This window comes from Nicotiana tomentosiformis, chromosome 11 (assembly GCF_000390325.3).
Source record: "Nicotiana tomentosiformis chromosome 11, ASM39032v3, whole genome shotgun sequence".
In the NCBI taxonomy this organism is placed as follows: Eukaryota; Viridiplantae; Streptophyta; class Magnoliopsida; order Solanales; family Solanaceae; genus Nicotiana; species Nicotiana tomentosiformis.
In genome coordinates this window covers 50,559,247-50,581,793 of record NC_090822.1, presented here as the reverse complement: position 1 = coordinate 50,581,793, position 22,547 = coordinate 50,559,247, and the positions used below count along the sequence as shown (strand labels likewise).

At 35.7% G+C, this 22,547-nt stretch overlaps 2 protein-coding genes across 2 annotated transcripts; one reads left to right on the top strand and one right to left on the bottom strand.

Moving 5' to 3' along the window:
* The first annotated feature begins 3,550 nt into the window (after window positions 1–3,550).
* Window positions 3,551–6,547, top strand: LOC104090270 (uncharacterized). The gene is made up of 6 exons (XM_070189191.1): window positions 3,551–3,811; window positions 3,894–4,327; window positions 5,520–5,814; window positions 5,863–6,264; window positions 6,349–6,417; window positions 6,494–6,547. Exons 1-6 carry the CDS (start codon window positions 3,551–3,553, stop codon window positions 6,545–6,547), a joined length of 1,515 nt encoding a protein of 504 aa, XP_070045292.1.
* Window positions 6,548–14,453: 7,906 nt separating this feature from the next.
* On the bottom strand, window positions 14,454–15,239 carry LOC138901429 (uncharacterized). Its single transcript, XM_070189190.1, has one exon. The coding sequence runs from the start codon at window positions 15,237–15,239 to the stop codon at window positions 14,454–14,456; it is 786 nt and encodes a 261-aa protein (XP_070045291.1).
* Between the last annotated feature and the right edge of the window lie 7,308 nt (window positions 15,240–22,547).

The following is a 22,547-nucleotide window of genomic DNA, read 5'->3' as shown; positions in this document are numbered from 1 at the left end:
ATGCAAGTCCTTCTTTCTCTCCTATACTGCTCAACTAATCTCCTCACAAAATGGATAGATTCTGTCTTCAAATGCCCTAGCATGAATCTGAACTGGTTTTCAAAAATAGACACGCTCCTTCTCACCCTAACTTTCTCCACCCTCTCCCAAACCTTCATAGTGTGACTCAATAGCTTTATACCCCTGTAGTTATTGTAATTTTGAATATCGCCTTTGTTCTTGTACAATAGAACCATCATACTCGACCTCCATTCTTCAAGCATCTTCTTTGTCTTAAAAATAATATTAAACAACCCAACAAGCCACTCCAAGCCAGCTCAGCCCGCATTCTTCCGAAATTTCACTAGGATTTTGTCTGGTCCTATCTCTCAGCCCCCGCTCATCTTACACCTCGCCATCTCCACCTCCTCTACCTTAATACGCCTACAATACCCAAAATCACGCTGACTCTCGGAGTGCTTCAACTCACCCAGCACGATGCTTCTGTTCCCCTCCTCGTTCAATAATTTATGGGAGTATGTCTGCCATCTTTGTCTAGTATGTGCCTCGTCCCAAACCAAATCAATTATCCCGATTTTTATAGGTTCGATTTATGTCCGTTTTTGTCGATTTTTTGGTTATTTCGACTTTTTGTCGGTTTTTTTATCTTAAATATGACACATTTGTCAAGCAGATATTTTGCCGACTATATTTTAACATAACACTATTAAACTAATTATTCTTTAAAAGAGTCTTTCATTTACCAAGATATATTGATGATATATAATTAAATTAAATAGTGATGAGTAATTTAAGGTCTATATTAAAGACAAGTTATTTTTAACATGAAATAAATTTTTGGACTTAACGAAATAAAAGTACCATCAAACTAAAATGTAAAGTTTAATTATTATAATGGCAAAGAACTAGACTACCAACTAAGAGTGCAAAAAATTAAATATCCTTAAAAAATTATTAAAAAAATTATGTGTAATAAGAAAGTTTTAACAAAGTATTTCTATAGTCGGTTATGTTCAATTTTTCGATTATTTTTGCTTAAAACAAAAACTAAACCAAATTTGATTAGTTTTTAAAATTGAAAATCAAAGCTAAATCAAACCAAAATATTATCGATTTTGTGTCGGTTTGATTCGATTTTTGATTTGGTTCGGATTTTGGTTTTTTATGCTCACCCCTAGTTGTATGTATTTTGTATACCATTTGTATGTATTTCATATGTCATATATATGTTACTATATGTTCAATGATTTAAGCATACAAATTACATGTAAAATACTTACAACTTATTTATACAACATTGTTCTTCTTCTCTTTGAGTTTCGATAGAAAATTCTAACCAAATCCAACTCTCATCTTTACCAAATTCTATAAAAATTAAGATATAAACTAAAAAATATTTCCAATCGTTTGTAATAACACCCAATCCAAACATATAATAATTTTATAAAAATCTATTTTTTAAATTCAAAGCTTCTAAGCTTATTACTGAATGTTAATGGAGTTTAAGCTCTTAAATAATCACATGATTTTGTTTATGTTGTACATAAGAACTAATTCAAATTCAAATCTTTAAATTTCAACTGAGTTTATACCGCAAAAGAAAATTCACTCAGTCTTTCACACTGTTAACATAAGAACTATGTCTTTAGTCCTTAACAACTCTAATTTCCTTTCTGCCCGTCATTTTACTCGTTGCCAATTCCTTTCCTCGACTCTAATAATGGATTTAGTTTTAATGGTGGAATTACTGAATTAGTATATTTATAATTAAATATATCTATGTAAAATTCAACTAAAAGATGGGGACAAAACTTCAAGATCCACCGTATGGGTCCATTCCCGTAAATATCCGGGAGATGTGCACAGATAGCCAGTAATAACACATGTATTTACTTTTAAATCACTGTTTTAAATGTATTTAGTCTTTAGCCACTGCTTTAATAAACTTTTATCCGTTCAGACAAAAATACCCTTCTGCTATATAGGATTTTGCTGATACATACGCTCCTTATTTACGATCAGCAGCAGCTCAAACTTACGTGCAAACTTGCATGCAGAGAATTGTTGTGATCGTCAAAAATTACAGAAGCTTCTCTTCCGATTTGAAACTTCCAGTCTAAGTTCAGAATTCAACATTCTCGTCCAAAATTCACCATAAAATTACAGTAAGTTCTAAAGTTTCAGATATCTCTATATGCTTTTGTGTGTTTGTGTGGATTTATATTTCGTTACTGAAGAATAAGATGCTAGGAATTTGATTTTTTTTTCTTTTCTGTATTGATAACGTTAAGGACATCGCGTCCTTAACTCTATGATTGTTCAGTAAATATTGAGGACATAATGTTAAGGATTTGGTGTCCTTAACATGACTGTTGTTCTAAAATATATTAAGGACAAAGTGTCATGCATTTTGCAACTTGTATTAATAAAGTTAAGGACACGATGTCCTTAACTTCATGACTGTTGTTCTAAATATTAAGGACACCATGTCTTTAATATTTTCACTGCACACATCAAAGTAAAGGACACCGTGTCCTTAATATTTTCACTGCACACATCAAAGTTAAAGATAGCTTGTCCTTAACATTTACACTGCACACATCAAAGTTAAGGACAACTTGTCCTTAAAATTTTCACTGCACACATCAAAGTTAAGGACAGCTTGTCCTTAACTATTACAATGCACACATCAAAGTTAAGGACACCATGTCCTTAACTTTTACAATGCACACATCTAAGTTAAGGACACCATGTCCTTAACATTTTGACTGCACGTATCAAAGTTAAGGACATAGTGTCATGTTTTTGCAACTTCTACTGATAAAGTTTAGGACATGATGTCCTTAACTTTATGACTACTGTGTAAAAATTAAGGACATAGTGTCCTATTTTTGCAACTTGTACTAATAAAGTTTAGGACATGATGTCCTTAACTTCATGACTACTGTGTAAATATTAAAGACATAGTGTCATGTATTTGCAACTTGTATTGATAAAGTTTAGGACATGATATCCTTAACTTCATGACTGTTGTTCTAAATATTAAGGACATAGTGTCCTGTGTTTTGCAACTTGTATTGATAAAGTTTAGGACATCGTGTCCTTAACTTCATGATTGTTGTATAAATATGTCCTGAATTTCCCATTTTCTTGACTTGCAGGATGGATACAATATGTATTATAGTTGCTTTTAATGGTAGATAGACTGCAGACTATAAGTATCTTGATCATCAAACAGAGCTTGTTCTAGTACCTGAGGCAATTCGATTTGAAGATTTCATTAACCAGGTCATTGAATTTATTGAATTGGATAGAGACAAGTTTGAAGCAATAATATGGTTTGATATCAATCTGGGAACAAGCAAGGGAATGCTTGTATCCAAAGATTTAGATCTTCACATATGTATAGAGTTACTAAATAGTCATTCACTCTTCAAGGGTTGTCGTTTTATTGTTGATGTTTCGCAAAAGAGTTTTTGGTTCTACAAGCACCTTTGAACATGTCAATATAGAAACTCAACAAGACAATCAAGACAAATGCCAACAGATAATGGAAATAGATGTGGTTGAAGCTCAACCAATAACTAAAGAGGTGCTTCAAACATTTGATTCTATTCATGTGGAAGGACAAAGCATTATAGAGATTAACAACGAACAAGCTTTGGGTATTCAAGTCTTAGAGAGTGCACCGGTAATAGAAGAAGTTGCTGAAAAAACCTTTACTCAACTAACTAGACGAAGCTCAAATTCGAAACAAAAAGAATCCCAAACTACGATATTAAGAGAAAATGCTTCGTTGGATGAAATAAAAGTGGGATCAATATTTGACAAAAAGAAGAGTATAATTAACTGTTTTTTCCAATATAGCAATTAAAGGACATTTTGAATTCAAGGTTGTTAGATCAAGCTCAACAATATATTCGTTGAAATGCAATGATGATAGGTGTGGGTGGTATGTGCGTGCTTTCAAAATTAAAGATTCAACACTATTCAAGATAGTAAAGATTGAGAAAAATCATGACTGCTCAGTTAACACTATGAAAACTGATCAAAGGAATGCAACTTCAAAGTTGATTAGTGGTTACATTATCGATAATCTTCGAGACCCAAGGTTTGAAGTTACACTAGCCTTTGTCATGGAAGAAATGCAAAAATTGCATGGACTAGACATTGGTTATCACAAGGCATGGCATGCTATTCAATGTGCTTCAGCTTTAATAAGAGGAACTCCTGAAGAGAATTATGAATTATTGTATTCATACTTGTATATGATGAAAAGTAAAAATCCAAGAACATACACTAACATAAAGATAGACGACAACAATAGGTAAGCAATCAAAAAGGGTTTATTAGTCTGTTTTATAAACTTTAGGATATGGTGTCCTTAACTTGGATGTGTGCAATGAAAATGTTAAGGACATGGTGTCCTTAACTTTGATGTGTGCAGTGAAAAAGCTAAGGACATGGTGTCCTTAACTTGGATATGTGCAGTGAAAAAGTTAAGGACGTGGTGTCCTAAACTTTGATATGTGCAGTGAAAATGTTAAGAACATGGTGTCCTTAACTTTGATGTGTGTAGTGAAAATGTTAAGGACAAGTTGTCCTTAACTTTGATGTGTGCAGTGAAAATGTTAAGGACATGGTGTCCTTAACTTGGATGTGTGTAGTGAAAATATTAAGGACATGGTGTCCTTAACTTTGATGTGTGCATTGTAAAAGTTAAGGACATGGTGTCCTTAACTTTGACATGTGCAATGAAAGAGTTAAGGACATGGTGTCCTTAACTTTGATGTATGCATTGTAAAAGTTAAGGACAAGCTGTCCTTAACTTGGATGTGTGCATTGTAAAAGTTAAGGACATGGTGTCCTTAACTTTGATGTGTGCATTGTAAAGGTTAAGGACAAGTTGCCCTTAACTTTGATGTGTGCAGTAAAAATGTTAAGGACATGGTGTCCTTATCTTGGATGTGTGTAGTAAAAAACTTTAGGACATGGTGTCCTTAACATGGATTAGTGCAATGAAAATGTTAAGGACATGGTGTCCTTAACTTTGATGTGTTCAGTGAAAATTTAAGGACATTGTGTCCTTAACTTTGATGTGTGCAGTGAAAATGTTAAGGACATGGTGTCCTTAACTTTGATATGTGCAGTGAAAAAGTTAACGACATGGTGTCCTTAACTTTGATGTGTGCAGTAAAAATATTAAGGACATGGTGTCCTTAACTTTGATGTGTGTAGTGAAAAAGTTAACGACATGATGTCCTTAACTTTGATGTGCAGAGTGAAAATGGTAAGGACATGGTGTCCTTAACTTTGATGTGTGCAGTGAAAATGATAAGGACATGGTGTCCTTAACTTTGATGTGTGCATTGTAAAAGTTAAGGACATGGTGTCCTTAACTTTGATGTGTGTAGTGAAAAAAATTAAGGACATGGTGTCCTTAACTTTGATGTGTGCAGTGAAAAAGTTAAGGATTTGGTGTCCTGTATTTTTAACCTTCTGTTAAACTGTATTTTCAGGTTTCTTTATATGTTTTATGCATATGGATCATCAATAGCTGGTTGGAATCATTGTAGACCAGTGATTGCTATTGATGCAACTTTTTTGAAGTTAAAATATCGTGGTGTTTTAATAATTTCAGTTTCAAAGGATGCAAATAACCAAATATTCCCACTAGCCTTTGGAATTGCAGAATCTGAAAATAACAACTCCTATAAGTGGTACTTTAGTGAGCTTCACAATGAAATTGGGAGCCGTGATAATTTAATTTTTTTATCGGACAGGTATCAATCTATTGCATATAGCATTGCAAAGGTATATCCTTAAAGCCACCATGGGATTTGTATCTATCATTTGGAGCAGAACCTAAAGCGAAGGAAAGTGAAAAGTGAGGTCATAAAACTTTTCCAAAGTGCTGCAAGAGTATACAGGCGCAAAGAATTTGATCTATATATGTCAGATATAGCAAAAGTTGATAAGAAGACTTTTGATTACTTGATGGAAGAACCACCGGAAAGGTGGGCACGTTCTTGTAGTCCACGAAGAAGATATGACATGCTCACAACAAATATAGTTGAGTCAATGAATTATGTGCTATTAGAAGCAAGGGAGTTGCCTATATTAAGAATGATGGATTCCATCCAAGTGAAGCTACAACGTTGGTTTTATGAAAGAAGAAATGGAGCAGAAGGAACTTTTTATGACGTTTCGTGTTGGGTAGAAGAGGAATTGAAGAAAAAGATAGATTTAGCTTCTAATTTAAATGTAAGTATTATGTTCTTACTTTAGCTTATTATTTTAATGATAATTTAACATAATGTACTAACTTATAGTTTTTCAACTTTGAAGGTCTTCCCTGTTGATTCATGGCATTCTAGAGTTGAGGAAGAAGGAATTAATTTGATTGTTTTCACTCTGGTGGACTTAAACAAAAGAACATGTGATTATTTTCAGTTTTAATTTGATGAATTATCATGTATACATACAATTGCAGTTATCGAGAAGAGAAACATCAAGAAGTCCAATTTCTGCTCGGACTGGTACTTAAAGAAATCTTGGCTGAAAATATATGAAAGACAAATACATCCTGTAGGACATATGGATTCTTGGATTGTACCGGAGAGTGTTAAGTCACAAATTATTAAACCTCCAGATTTCAAAGTCCCGCCAGGAAGAAGACAAAAGAAAAGGCATATTGCAGCTACCGAATCATCAAAAATAACATTCAAATGTGGTCGTTGCAGAAGAATTGGTCATAATAGAACATCTTGTATATATTCTCCGGCAGTCCATCCATTTTCAAGGAAGCATAGAGAATAATAGATATATCCACTTATGTTTATCTGCTCTTTTAAGTTTTTGCTATAAATTGGATTCATTTAGATTGTTTTTATTTGAGCAAGTAAACATTAGCAGATGTTTATATAAAAGATGTCCTGAATTTTCAAAGTTTCTTTATGCTTACATGTTCTTTGTTTCTTTTACTTTTTCTGGGAGTTCAATTTACCTTTGTCGAACCAATTATTGTTTATGGAATTTTATTCTTGCCGTAAGTAAACAAGAAAGTCCTTTTCTTTATATAATTTGATGCCTGCAGCTTGCTACATCTTTATTTTTAAAATTAGATTGGTACAAGTAAAACTTAAGGACATAATCTTTTAAAAGTCCTGAAAATTTCAAGTATGAATCTAATATTAAGGACATAAATTTCTAAAATGTCCTTAACTTCTCAAAATCTCAGATTATTATCTAGATTTCCAAAAGTTCAGGACATTTTAGAAAAATATGTCCTGAATATTATTTTCATCCTTCAACAAATCAGGACGTTTATGAACATAATGTCCTGAAGTTCTACAACAATCAATGTATCTTTTGCTATATCTCTACAGATTTAATAAGAAACTGGCAATTTAAAATGGACAAATTAGTAGTTATAAAACTTGACATCTACATCTTGCTAAACATAGTTTGCTACATCTTATTTTTAAAATACGATTGGTACAAGTAGACTTCAGGACATAATTTTTTGAAACGTCCTGAACATTTAAAGTATGAATCTAATATATAGGACATAAATTTCTAAAATGTCCTTAACTTATGGAAATCTCAGTTTATTGTCTATATTCCAGAAGTTTAGCATATTAAAAAAATGCCTTAAATATTATTTTCATCCTTCAATAAATAAGGATGTAGTTAACAGATTCTAAAGTTCTACAACAATCAATGTGTGTTGCTTTAAATTTCTAAAAACTTCAAGACAATTTAATCAAAGATTGGCCCTTTAAAACTGTGAAAAAATGGACAAATCAATAGTTAACAAAAAGAAAAAAATTAATAACACGATGCCTTTATATTACTGCTGAAACTGTAATTTAGCATAGCTGTGACCAAAAATATTATGCTATGCAAACAAAATAAAGTGCCTTATGACAATTTACAGGATATTTCAGAATTCATATGGATTTTTTACAGCAATTTTATACCAATTCCACTACAGCTGACTTTCTTTACAACTACATTACAGCTCCTTTGGGCAATAAGTTTTATGTTCACTATCATAGTCGTCGCCGACATTTTCTGGTAGTATATCATAACCAGAATTTCTTTTCCACTCTCCATGTGCCCAAAGATTTGCTGCAAGTTCTTTTCTGAAGTTTGATATGTCCTCAGGTTGGAATTTCTCCATATCATTTCCCATCATCAACAACTCCACATACTTGATTAGGAATGCACCACAATCAGTCCTAAGAAAAATGTAAGATATGGAATTAATTAAACAATATCTTTAATAAAATAAATCTAAAGTACATATAAATTATATAGCAAATGACAACACGTACGATCCATTTTGGTGTGGTGATCTTTGCCACTGAATATCAAATTTGTTGAATGCATTTCCAAAAGACTTGTGATTTTTCTCAAACTGTGAGAACTTTAGCAAGTGGGGGATCATGCGTGCATACATTTCAATGTGTTTCATTCCTTGTTCATATGGCTCACTATATATGGAATTGTACACATCAATATTTCTCTCATTCAAGTCCAATACCCCCAAAAGAAAATATGTTACAGCATCATTATCTTCTGAAGGAAGCCGACATGGAAAAAAAATTTGTCAACCTCTGTCCAAGTAATTTCACATCTACGATTGTCACCCCACACATATGGTGTGAGAACCAACTGATTATCATCACACCAAAATAAATCTGAAGCATCTTCATTGAAATCCTTATACACAATTAGCATATAGTTATCAAAAAGTATATCTGTAGTTGTGCAATGAAAAGGATGGGCGCAAGGGTGGTAGCATTCCTTCTTTCTCAAATAATACAGGGCAATGTCAATATGCTTCATAAAAAGGCAAAAAAGAAATAAAATCCATCAGTCATAAATAATTAAAAATAATAAATTAAGAATAAAGAAAACAAATGCCTTGTGAATTATCAAACCTTATCATCAAGTACAAAGCTACTATCTGCAAGATCAAGGAAGAATATTTTGCTACTGATTTTTTGATGGTACAATTTATATGGATTCTTTCTCACACCATTATCCTCAGCATATATATCAGTTTGTCCCCTAAAAATTTTGAAAATATCAAAGTTAGAAAGTTTATAAGTTAGTCCTCAATTCCTAATTACGACACTTGGTCCTGAACTTACAGTAACAAGGTCATAAGTTTAGGACACTTGGTCCTGAAGTTAGAGTTGCAAATTCAAAATTTAAGGACATGTAGTCCTTAACTTACAGTTACAAGTTCAAAAGTTAAGGACACTTGGTCCTGAACTTAGACTTACAAGCTCATAAATTAAAGTCCTGAACTTAGAGTAACAAGCTCATAAGTTAAGGACAATTGGTCCTAAACTTAGAGTGGAAGTGCAAAAATTAAGGACACTTGGTCCTGAAGTTAGAGTTTCAAATTCAAAAATTAAGGACAGAATGTCCTTAACTTACAGTTACAAGTTCAAAAGTTAAGGACACTTGGTCCTGAACTTAGACTTACTAGCTCATAAATTAAAGGACAATTAGTCCTGAACTTAGAGTAACAAGCTCATAAGTTAAGGACAATTGGTCCTGAACTTAGAGTGGAAGTTCAAAAATTAAGGACACTTGATCCTGAAGTTAGAGTTGCAAATTCAAAACTTAAGGACAGGTAGTCCTTAACTTACAGTTACAAGTTCAAAAGTTAAGGACACTTGGTCCTGAACTTAGACGTACAAGCTCATAAATTAAAGTCCTGAACTTAGAGTAACAAGCTCATAAGTTAATAACAATTGGTCCTGAACTTAGAGTAGAAGTTCAAAAATTAAGGACACTTGGTCCTGAAGTTAGAGTTGCAAATTCAAAAATTAAGGACAGGTAGTCCTTAACTTACAGTTACAAGTTAAAAAGTTAAGGACACTTAGTCCTGAACTTAGACTTACAATCTCAAAAGTTAAGGACACTTAATCCTTAACTTAGAGTTACATGCTCAAAAATTTAGGACATTTAGTCATGAAGTTAGAGTTGGAATCTCAATACACTTAGTCCTGAATTTAAAATTACAAGTTCAAGACACAAATATAAGCAATTGAGAAATAATGAATGCATTTAGGGACTTACACTTTTTTGCGACCTTTCCTTTTCTCCTTGCCCAACCACCAATGAATTTCTTCAACAAGTTTTCATCATCTTTGGCACAATGAAAAATACATGTACGAGTATATTTTGATTTTATCCAGCCTGTATATTTTGGAGTATTTTCATTGTGCACCATCAATGTTCCTCTTTTTCTTTTCTGTTCAAAAGGAGATTTCAATTGCCAACTAAGCTTCTTATTCCTTTTCCCTCGACCAAGCTCTTCTTCAACATTTTCTTCAACCTCCATAGACAAACCCTCATCAATGCTCATTTGTGTAGTCGGAGGAGTAGGAGTAAGAATAGCAAATGATGGACCATCAAAACCAATACTATCTCTCTTCCTTTTCCTAGTATATTGGTTAACGGCTTCATTTTTGTTTTGCTCTGTAAGCAACACTACATATATATTAGTTTGTTGCAAGTCATCAATTCTATGAATTGTCAAATGAAGAGCCAAAACTAAGGACATAATTTTTTAAAATGTCCTGACAATTTGAATTATGAATACAATATTAAGGACATAATCAATACATGTGTTGGCCAAGTTGCCTTCTTGTATTTCTTTAACAAACAATGGTGTTGACATATTACTTGCATTTTCTTTATCTTGCAACTGTTCTCCATGTTCTTCGATTGCAAGTTCACAAGATTCTACAAAATATTTACAGGAGCTAACACAATTAGTACTTGTTACTAATCTTTGATTAAAACAAACATGTATAAGATAAAAAAAAACTCCGTCTAACCTTTTGCAACTGTCAAGATCATGCCAGTTAAATCATTATCTTGACTAGCATTCTTTTGGCTTCCAATATTGTCTGTAAGAGAGAGAGGTGTAGAGATATCATATGTTCCTTCTATATATTTGCAAACAATCTCACTTATGCTTGTTCCTTGGGTATTTTCTATGTCTTGAGATTGTCCTCCACTTCTCTCTTTTGAAATTTCATCATCTTGATAGTCCACTCCATCTTGTGTAGTCGGAGGAGTAGGAGTAACAATAATAAATGATGGACCATCAAAACTAATACTATCTCTCTTCCTTTTCCTAGTATATTGGTTAACGGCTTCATTTTTGTTTTGCTCTGCAAGCAACACTACATATACATTAGTTTGCTGCAAGTCGTCAATTCTATGACAAATTGTCAAATGAAGAGACAAAAACTAAGGACATAATTTTTGAAATGTCCTGACAATTTGAATTATGAAAACAATATTAAGGACACAATCAATACCTGTGTTGGCCACGCTGCCTTCTTGTATTTCTTTAACAGACAATGGAGCTGACATATTGATTGCATTTTCTTTATCTTGCAACTGTTCTCCATGTTCTTCGATTGCAAGTTCACAAGATTCTACAAAATATTTACAAGAGCTAATACAATTAGTACTTGTTACTAATATTTGATTAAAACAAACATGTATAAGATGAAAAAAAATCCGTCTAACCTTTTGCAACTGTCAAGATCATGCCAGTTAAATCATTATCTTGACTAGCATTTGTTTGGCTTTCAATATTGTCTGTAAGAGAGAGAGGTGTAGAGATAGCATATGTTCCTTCTATACATTTGCAAACAATCTCACTTATGCTTGTTCCTTGGGTATTTTCTATGTCTTGATATTGTCCTCCACTTCTCTCTTTTGAAATTTCATCATCTTGATAGTCCACTCCATCTTCTTTCCTTGCAGCTTCAAAAGATTCTGTAACATTTATAATTAATACTTGTTACTAATAGTTTACTAAAACTAACATTGAACATATCATGAAAATTCCATCTAACCTTGATTGGCATCATTTTGATTTCCAAATTTCTCTGTAAGTGAGAGAGGTGTAGATAGATCATATATTTCTTCAACACATTTACATACAATCTCACTTATACTTGTTCCCATTGGATTTTCTAAATCCTGAGATTGCACTCCAGATTTAAAAATTATTTTTGTTACACTTGTCTCTTTTGGATTTTCTTGGTCTTGACATTCCATTCCATCTTGAACTTGCACTCTATCAAAAGATTCTACACACATTTGTAATCACAAAAAAGTTTATATGTATTACGCTATTGAATATAAATTTCAATGATAACAAATTCAAAAACTGTATCTAACATTTCCCAATTTCGATGCCAATATCAGTTTCATCTTCTAGATGCGCATCTCTATAATCGCTTTCATAATGATCTTCTACATGCACATCTATATCATCACATTGATCATCAACTCCATCTTTGCTAATTGGAACACTAGGTTCTCTCTCTATGGTCCTTTCATGAGGTTTGTCAAGAAGCTTCAATGAAGTATCAATCTTTGAGGTTTTTCTTTAAAGCCTGTGAGATAGTATTTAAAATAAGAATTAGAATGTGAGCTGCTTATAAGTTACGGACACTTGGTCCTTAACATAGAGGTACAAGATCACAAATTAAGGACAAGTGTTCCTTAACTTAGAGTTACAAGAATAGAAATTAAGGACATGTAGTCCTGAACTTAGAGTTACAAGTTAAAGAGTTATGGACAGGTAGTCCTAAACTTCAAGTTACAAGCTCACAAATTAAGGACACTTGGTCTTTAACTTAGAGTTACAAGCATAGAAATTAAGGACAGGTAGTCCTGAACTTAGAGTTCCAAGTTCAAAAAATAAGGACATGTAGTCCTAAACTTAGAGTTACAAGTTAAAAAGTTAAGGACATGTAGTCCTGAACTTAGAGTTACAAGTTAAAAAGTTAAGGGCAAGTAGTCCTAAATTTCAAGTTACAAGCACAGAAATTAAGGACAGGTAGTCCTGAACATAGAGTTCTAAGTTAAAAAAATAAGGACGTGTATTCCTGAACTTAGAGTTACAAGTTATAAAGTTAAGGACATGTAGTCCTGAACTTAGAGTTATAAGTTAAAAAGTTAAGGACAGGTAGTCCTAAACTTCAAGTTACAAGATTACAAATTAAGGACACTTGGTCCTTAACTTAGAGTTACAAGCACAGAAATTAATGACATGTAGTCCTGAACTTAGAGTTACAACTTAAAAAGTTAAGGACATGTAGTCCTGAACTTAGAGCTACAAGTTAAAAAGTTAAGGACATGTAGTCCTAAACTTAGAGTTACAAGTTAAAAAGTTAAGGACATGTAGTCCAAAACTTCAAGTTACAAGCTCACAAATTAAGGACACTTAGTCCTTAACTTAGAGTTACAAGCATAAAAATTAAGGACATGTAGTCCAAAACTTAGAGTTACAAGTTAAAAAATTAAAGACATGTAGTCCTGAACTTAGAGTTACAAGTTAAAAAGTTAAGGACAGGTAGTCCTAAACTTCAAGTTACAAGCTCACAAATTAAGGACATTTGGTCTTTAACTTAGAGTTACAAGCACAGAAATTAAGGAAAGGTAGTCCTGAACTTAGAGTTCCAAGTTCAAAAAATAAGGATATGTAGTCCTAAACTTAGAGTTACAAGTTAAAAAGTTAAGGACATGTAGTCCTGAACTTAGAGTTACAAGTTAAAAAGTTAAGGACAGATAGTCCTAAACTTCAGGTTACAAGGTCACAAATTAAGGACACTCGGTCCTTAACTTAGAGTTACAAGCACAGAAATTAAGGACATTTAGTCCTTAACTTAGAGTTGCAAGTTCAATAAATAAAGACATGTAGTCCTGAACTTAGAGTTACAAGTTAAAAAGTTAAGGACATGTAGTCTTGAACTTAGAGTTACAAGTTCAAAAGTTAAGGATAGGAAGTCCTAAACTGAGAGTTACAAGCTCAAAAATTAAGGACACGGTGTCCTTAACTTAGAGTTACAAGCATAAAAATTAAGGATATTACATTGATGCCATTTTGAATCCTTTTTTCTGATAAAACTATTTTTTGATGTATTCTAGTACATTCTACCTCCATATCCTTTTTGAACTTCTCCGATAATCTCTGAATCAAAAATCATAAAAACAAAAAAGTCTCTTAAGCAAAAATAAGCAAATAAAAAACTAATGGTATTCAAAGACAGAAAACCTACGTTAACAATTTCCTTAAGCAAGACTTCATCAAATTGTGTTGAAGGCATTGAACTTCGATCTTGAGACAATGGCACATGCACACTAGCGGGCTCCGTATCTACTTCAGAAGAAAGAAATGGTACCATCTCGAGCAACTGATACAACTATTATATAAGAAAAAAAATGTAAGTATTCGGAACTAAAACACATGAACAAAAAAATAGCTAGTAATCCTGTTAACTTACTTTTTCATTATGGAAGTACTTTTTACATAGGGTGTCATAATGTGGAGATTTCATATCTGAATAACATAGCATCCGAGGGAACTCACATTCTCTGAAGTTCACAAATTATTTTTCCTAAAAAATTAGGAATACTTCCATAATCCAAACACAGAAGGCGAAAGGGAATCCAAGTATAGTATAACTGTCCTTCTCTTTATCTTTCTCTTTCTCTTTCTCATTCTCATTCTCATTCTCATTGTCTGAAGTATTTTGTTTGGGCTTCAAGCAACTCTTCAATGATTTTAGTAACTTTTCATAACAAAGAGAGATCCAATTGAAAGAAGAGCAGAGTTCATCGTCATCTACGATTTTCATTACCCGCTCAGACACATTCTGATTCTTGCGCTTCCCCATCAACATAGATTCAACAAAATAAATTGTTGCCAACTTCACCGCATCGTCATGGCTGCCTACAAATGATGCAGTTGTACCATATGGGTGACTAGTAATAAAATGCCACAAATCGCCTAACTCAATTCTATCCTTTCCAGGGAAGTAGACTTTCGAAAGCCTATTCTCTCTTTCACGTAATACTTTGAAGTCCACTGAAGAAGAACATTTCAACCTAGTAATTATCTGGAACGCTTCACGTGTAAACTTCACTTCATGATCAAAAACCTTGAATGTCATTGAATGCGAGTCATTGCTTACAATTTCTGAAAGCAACACACAATGAATAAGTCTACCACAGAACTTCACACCTTGTAATCGAAAAAAGTTACCGAAAACACCATCCCTTAACTTCTTCCATTGTGTGTTCGACAAGAAACTTTTTATTGTTTTCTTATACTGAAAATCTCCTTTCCAATAGCTCATCGAATTACGCCAATCATCAAACTCGAAAACACGATCTCCTTCCATTAGCACACTACAAAGAAGGAAATAGAACGTAAATATTAGGACTATTTTTCTGAAATGTCCTTAATAATTAAACTACAAAACTAAAATCCAGGACCTAGGTAGATGAATCTTTAATAGAAGAACAATAAACTAAAATTAGCTTACAAATTCTTAGGACTATTTTTCTGAAATGTCCTTAATATTTAAACTAAAAAACTAAAATTCAGGACCTAATTAGATGCATCTTTAATAAAAGCACAATTAACTTAAATTAGCTTACAAATTCTTAGGACTATTTTTCTAAAATGTCCTTAATATTTAAACTAAAATACTAAAATTCAGGACCTAATTAGATGCATCTTTAATAGAAGCACAATTAACTAAAATTAGCTTACAAATTCGTAGGACTATTTTTCTAAAATGTCATTAATATTTAAACTAAAAAACTAAAATCCAGGACCTAATTAGATGTATCTTTAATAGAAGCACAGTTAACTAAAATTCTTAAACACAGTTAGCTTATAAATTCTTAGGACTATTTTTCTGAAATGTCCTTACATAATCAATATATTGATTGAACCACAAACACATTTCAATACCAAAAGGTTCTCAATAATTTTCTCACAAAAATCCGCACCTTATTCCTCAGTGAATCAAGTTATAATCACTATTTTGGACATTTCATACATACTTGATGACAAACACAGCATTGATCACGATTAGAGATATACAAAAAGAAAAATGCATAAAAGCAAAATGGAAAGCATACCAGTACGCTGGTTCGCTGCAGAGAAGATAACAAAGGAGAAGAGATTAAGTTGGACAAAGTATATGCAGAGAATTGTTGTGGGCTGGGCAGGAACGATATTGAGGGAGCGAAATTTTGCTTATAAAATTTTGGCTCTGAACTTCAATCGAGAGAAGAGAGTTGCATGCAGGAACGATATTGAGGGAGCGAAAGTTTGCCTATGAAATTTTGGCTCTGAACTTAAATGAGAGAAGCGTATAAAGGAAGGGTTTGGGAATAAACGGAATAGAAGAAAGGGTAAAAATGTCTTTTCATATTAATTTTAATAGAGTAGTGGCTATTTTTGCTCAACATTAGAATTGGTGGATAAAAAATAAATACTACCTTATTTAGTGGCTACCACACGCCATTTTTACTAAATATCCCCAGTTATGGACTCTCAACTTGAGCTATGGGCTCGCGCGCTTGGACCACTTAAAATTAGAGATAAAAAAACTATCCAATTTAACTTTTCAGAGTAAAACTACTAGCAATATTAGCCAATTCAAAAAAATATTATCAATATTAGCCAACAATCATAAAATGCTATTAAAGTTGGCCCTAAATCCTATTTTTATTACATAGTTGTGTAGGGTAAAATAATCTATGCCACGTGGTTGCATAGGAGAGTGACACGTGAAGCCGAAAGCAGAGGATACTCAAAACCAAAGATAACTGTTTCATTTGTCACCGGAAAGAATGACGCTCATAAAGATGTAATAAATGTCTGCCACCCGGTAGCATTTAATGAAGAATATTCTACAGCACGTAATACACTGCTCGTTACAAAAGGATATGGCATTTATGCCTGCCGTTACACATTCTTCAATGGCCCTCATAATTGGCATTAAAGAGGGGCTTGATCCTAGGTCCTTATTCCCTAGGTGTAACTATAAATAGTGAGCTCTATTACCATTGTAAAGGGGACTTTTAGCTTAAAAACTCAGGCTATAATTGAACAAAACCTCTATACAATTTTACTTTCTTGTTCTTTAGTTTCATCATTGTTGTACCCGGAAGCTCTGGTCCCGGAATTATTGTTTCTACTATTTTGTTCTCATTTCAAGGCTAAGTATTGCACATTTCTTCAATTATTTCATTATCTCAGGATCGAACTAATTCACTTGTCTAGAAACCACGTATAAATTCAACAGTACCGTTTTACGATTAAACAGTTTGGCGCCCACCGTAGGGCCTGGACAATCGTGTAATTAAGTTTATCCTTGCCTCTTTTACTAACGTATTTTGATTATTTGTCTTAGAAAAAATCATAATAAATAGCAGATAACAGTGTTAACAACACACACAATCTGGAGGTTCGAGGAGACCAACCTCATTTCGAGGATTCAATCAGTGACACCTACAATGAGGGGAACGATGCCATGTCGGTCCAGGCGGTACCCGCGACATGTTTGGGAGGAAACTCCCGATGATGCTGAAGAGGAGCATGTTGTTGTTGCGGTAAGGTTCCTACAAGAAACACAAGCGATCATTCTAGACCACCTCACACGGCAGGATCAGGTTATGACGGAGCTGAAGCAGGCGTTATCGGGGGGCTTCCAATAACGTGAATAGACGAGATCCGGTTCCTCCCGGCGCTCCCGCAAATCAAACAACGCAGAGGGTCGACAACAACACCCCGAGTGGCGAGGTTGGTTCCGATGGGGATGGGGGGGGAGCAGATCCGGCCCCAATAACGAAAACGATCCCTTCAAGAATGAACTCTTATGGATTATGAGAGAAGTGAACATCTGCATGGACCAAATCCCGGGCGCACCACCGGTGCTGAAAGGTCCAGATTCAAAGAGTATACTCAGTTCCCGTACAAACCAAGTGCGACACCAGAATTAATCCCAAAGCATTTAAAATTGTCGGATGTTCCAGAGTATGATAGAACTTCAAACCCTCAGGAGCATATTACCACATATATAACGGCGGTGAAGGGGAATGATTTAGCTCCCCACGAGATTGAATCTGTTTTGCTGAAAATGTTTGGAGAGACTCTCACGAGGGGAACCTTGACATGGTATTCATTGTTATCGAGCATTCCATAGATTCCTTTGAGATGCTCGCAGATTCTTTTATTAAGGCCCATGCCGGGGCCAGAAAGGTGCAGACTCGAAAGGCCGACATATTAAGAATTGCACATGGAGAGTCCGAGTTGCTGCGGAGTTTGTTAACTAGTTCCAAAAGAAGAGGATGTTGCTCCCGGTTGTTCCGGATAAATGGGCAGCTGAAGCATTCTCCAAGGATCTGAATCTGAGAAGTCCAGACGCTTCTCGAAAACTGAAGGAAAGCTTGCTTGAGTTCCAAGAAACGACTTGGGTGGATGTCCATAACTAGTATGAGTCGAAGATAAGGATCGAGGATGATCAGGTTGGCTTCCCGTCATCGGCAAAAGGACGAGAGAAGGATAAAGAAAAATCAAAAGATGATTTTGACATGGACATACGGTCTTCGAGGGGCCGGCGTTGCCCTATGAACGGACTGAAGGCCGCGGCAGAGGGTTCCAGTCGGTAGACAGGTTCGCTACTATCAGAATGACTGATCGCGGTCAGAACAGTAGATCGTTACAGGACAACGAAGCGTGAGGTATGTGCGATCCTTCTTACTCCAGGATTTTAGAATACAATTTCAATATCAGTATAGTAGAATTGGTATCGGCTATGAGAAATATCAAAGAAGCACGATTCCCAAAGCTTATGAAATATGATCCCACCAGAGAGAGACAAACTTGTTTGGTGAATACCACGGGACGAATGGCCACCGAATTGGGGGCTACTGATATCTCCGGGAAGAAGTGGCGACACAATTGAAGAAAGGTCATCTCAGATAATTCTTAAGTGACCGGGCCAAGAACAACTATGGTCGCAACCGTGATAACGCGGAACCCTTGAAAGCAAGAGAAGATCCCCCACGCCAGACGATCAGCATGATCTTCGGGAGGAACGAGATCAACGGGGTCACCTTCTCGGCAGCAAAAAAAATACGAAAGTATCAATAACCCATAGCAAGAGACTCCGGGAAGTTGCTGAAGATGACATCACTTTCACGGAAGAGGATGAAGACGGATTGTTGCTACCTTACAACGAAGCACTAGTAATTTCTTTAAATATGCTAAACGTTAAAATCAAACGTGTTCTAGTGGATCCAGGGAGTTTAGCCAATATCATACAATGGAGAGTATTGGAGCAAGCTAAACTCACCGGAAGCATCATTTCGGCCACAAAACTCCTCGCCAAATTCAACCTCGCGAGCATGACAACTCGAGGAGAGATTTTATTGCCCATGAACGCTGAAGGAGTGATGAAAACGACTCTTTTTGAAGTAGTGGATGGTGATATGGGATATAATATTATTCTAGGAAGACCATGGTTACACGAGATGAGAGTTGTACCATCAACATATCATCAGTTGCTGAAATTTCCAACGCCCAAAGGAATGAAACAGATAGGATGAATGCAATTTCGGTCTCCAGTAGAAAAGGGAAGGAGCACGCGGCATAGCAACTATAGGAACCGGCGCCCACTCCCGAATCGAATGAAGTTAGCCCGGGGGTAGAAGCGTTGGAACCTTATCAGGTGCCAAGGTATTTTCGGGTACTAGAAGAGACGGATGCAACAAAATCCACGGCAAAAGAGCTCGAGCAAGTTGCATTGTTCGAAGAGTTCTTAGAAAGGAAATTCCACTTGGGGACAAGACTACACCCCGTACTCAGGTCTGACTTTATTGAATTTATTAAATCTAATGCCAATTGTTTTGCGTGGTCGCATGCGGACGTGACAGGTATCCTGATAGAGGTGGTCATACACAAGCTAAGTTTGGATCCTAGCATCCCTCTGGTAAGACAAAAGAAATGCCCTATTACGGAGGCCAGGAATAAATTCGTCAAAGAAGAGGTAACTTGCTTACTTGATATCGGTTCCATCCGAGAGGTAAAGTATCCAGACTGGCTAGCTAATGTAGTAGTAGTTTCGAAAAAGAACGATAAATTTTGCATGTGTGTAGCTTATAAGGACTTGAATAAGGCATGCCCGAAAGACTCGTTCCCAGTGCCAAACATCGATCAAATGATCGATGCAATGGCCGGCATGAGTTAATGAGTTTCCTCGATGCTTATTTCGGGTACAACCAAATTAAGATGAACCCGGAGGATCAGGAAAAGACTTTGTTCATAACAAATTTTGGCACATATTGCTATAATGTGATGCCCTTCGGGTTGAAGCACGTCGTAGACACTAATCAGCGGCTCGTAAACAAGATGGTTGAAAAACAAATAGAGAAAACTATGGAAGTTTATATAGACGACATGCTCGTTAAGTCTTTGAATGTAGGTGACCACCTTAAGCATCTGCAAGAAACCTTTGACATCCTAAGGAAGCATAAAATGAAGCTTAACCCCGAGAAACGCGCATTTGGGGTCAGCTCTGGCAAGTTACTAGGATTTTTGGTATCACAAAGGGGGGTTGAAGTAAACCCCGATAAGATCAAGGCCATCGAAGACATCCCGGACCAGCTGTCAAGCGTGAAAGAAGTCCAAAGGCTCACGGGAAAACTGACCGCTTTTGAGCAGGTACATTTCACGCTTGTTAGAGAAATGCCACCATTTCTTCGTACTGCTCAAAAATAAAAACAACTTCGAATGGACCCCAGATTGCCAACAGGCTTTGAGAGATTTGAAAAGGTACTTGTCAAGCCCTCCGTTACTTTCAAAACCAAAGGAAGGCGAAACACTGTTGGTCTACCTCGCAGTCTCGGAAGTAGCAGTAAGTGCAGTTTTAGTCCATGAGGATGAAGGTACGCAATATCCCATTTATTACGTTAGTAAAATTTTAACAAGAGTAGAAACTCGCTACCCGCATTTGGAGAAGTTGGCCTTAGCTCTCCTAATCGCCGCTCGAAAACTGAGGCCCTACTTCCAATGTCACCCGATAGCCGTGGTGACCACATTTCCTCTACGGAACATCCTTCACAAACCTGAACTCTCGGGTAGGTTGGCCAAATGGGCTATCAAAATGAGTGAATTTGACATAGAATATAAACCAAGGACTACGATTAAGTCATAAGTCTTGGCTGATTTTGTGGCCGATTTCAGTCCGAGATTGCTGCCTCTAGCAACCAAGGAGGTAGTAATAGTATCAAAATCGACATTGGGAGTTTGGACCTTATTTACGGAGCCTCCAACGTAAAAGGGTCTGGGCTTGGCATAATATTAACCATGCCTTCGGGAGAAACCCTAAGGCAAGCCATCAGATTGGTCCTTTTAACTAACAATGAAACAGAGTATGAGGCTTTGATTGCAGGACTCGAACTGGCTCGGGGACTTAGACTACGAGGTCATAGAAATCAAGTGCGACTCACAAGTAGTGGTAAATCTGGTCTGCGAGATCTTCGATACCAAAGAGGTGCACATGCAACAATACGTGGTAAGGGTCCAGGCTCTGCTGGCCTGATTTTGGGAGTGGTCGATCACTCATATCCCGAGGGAAGAAAATGCAAAAGCAGATGCATTGGCTAACCTCGGTTCATTAACGGAGATGAAGGGATCAGAGTCTGAGATGGTAGTACAACTGATGCACTCGGTCCTGGATGCAAATAGCTACTACGAGGTAAATACGACTAATTTGGTCTGGGATTGGAGGAATGAGATCATCGATTATCTAGAGCACGGGAAATTGCCCGAAGATGCCAAGGCATCCCGGGCGCTGCATGTCAAAGAAGCACGGTATAGCTTCAAAAGAGGCCAATTGTACAGAAAATCTTTCCAAGGCCCGTTGCCCCGATGTTTGGGAGCATCCGAAGCTAATTACATTATGCGAGAAGTCCACGAAGGGATATGCGGAAACCATTTGGGCACAGATTATTTAGTGTTAAAACTGGTAAGAGCAGGATATTATTGGCCTCGCATGGAACAAGATGCCAAAGCTTTCATACAAAAATGCGATAAGTAACAATGCTACGCACCATTGGTACATCAACCGGAAAAACCACTACATTCGGTTCTGTCTCCATGGTCGTTCATCAAGTGGGGGATGGACATCGTCGGACCAATGTCGCCGGCTCCTGGTAAGGTAAGATTTCTTTTGATTTTAACTGACTATTTTTCTAAGTAGGTGGAAACAGGCCCTTATCAGAAGATCAGCGAACGCGAAATAGTGGATTTTTTGTGGGAAAATATAATCTGCAAGTTTGGAATACCAAAAGAGATAGCATGCGATAATGGGCCATAATTTATTAGTGCAAAGATCACAAAGTTCCTTGAAGATTTGAAAATAAAGAGAATCATATCTTCACCCTATCACCCGAGCGCAAGTGGTCAAGCGGAATCAACGAACAAAGTAATTATACAAAACCTCAAGAAAAAGTTGGAAGCGGCTAAAGGTAAATGGCCTGAGGAACTACCCGGAGTTTTATGGCCATACCTAACAACGGCCAAATCAAGCACAGGAGAAACTTCTTTTTCACTTGTGTATGGAGCAGAAGCCTTAATTCTGTTGGAAGTAGGGGAGCCCACCTTGAGGTACTTTCAAGCAAATAAAGAA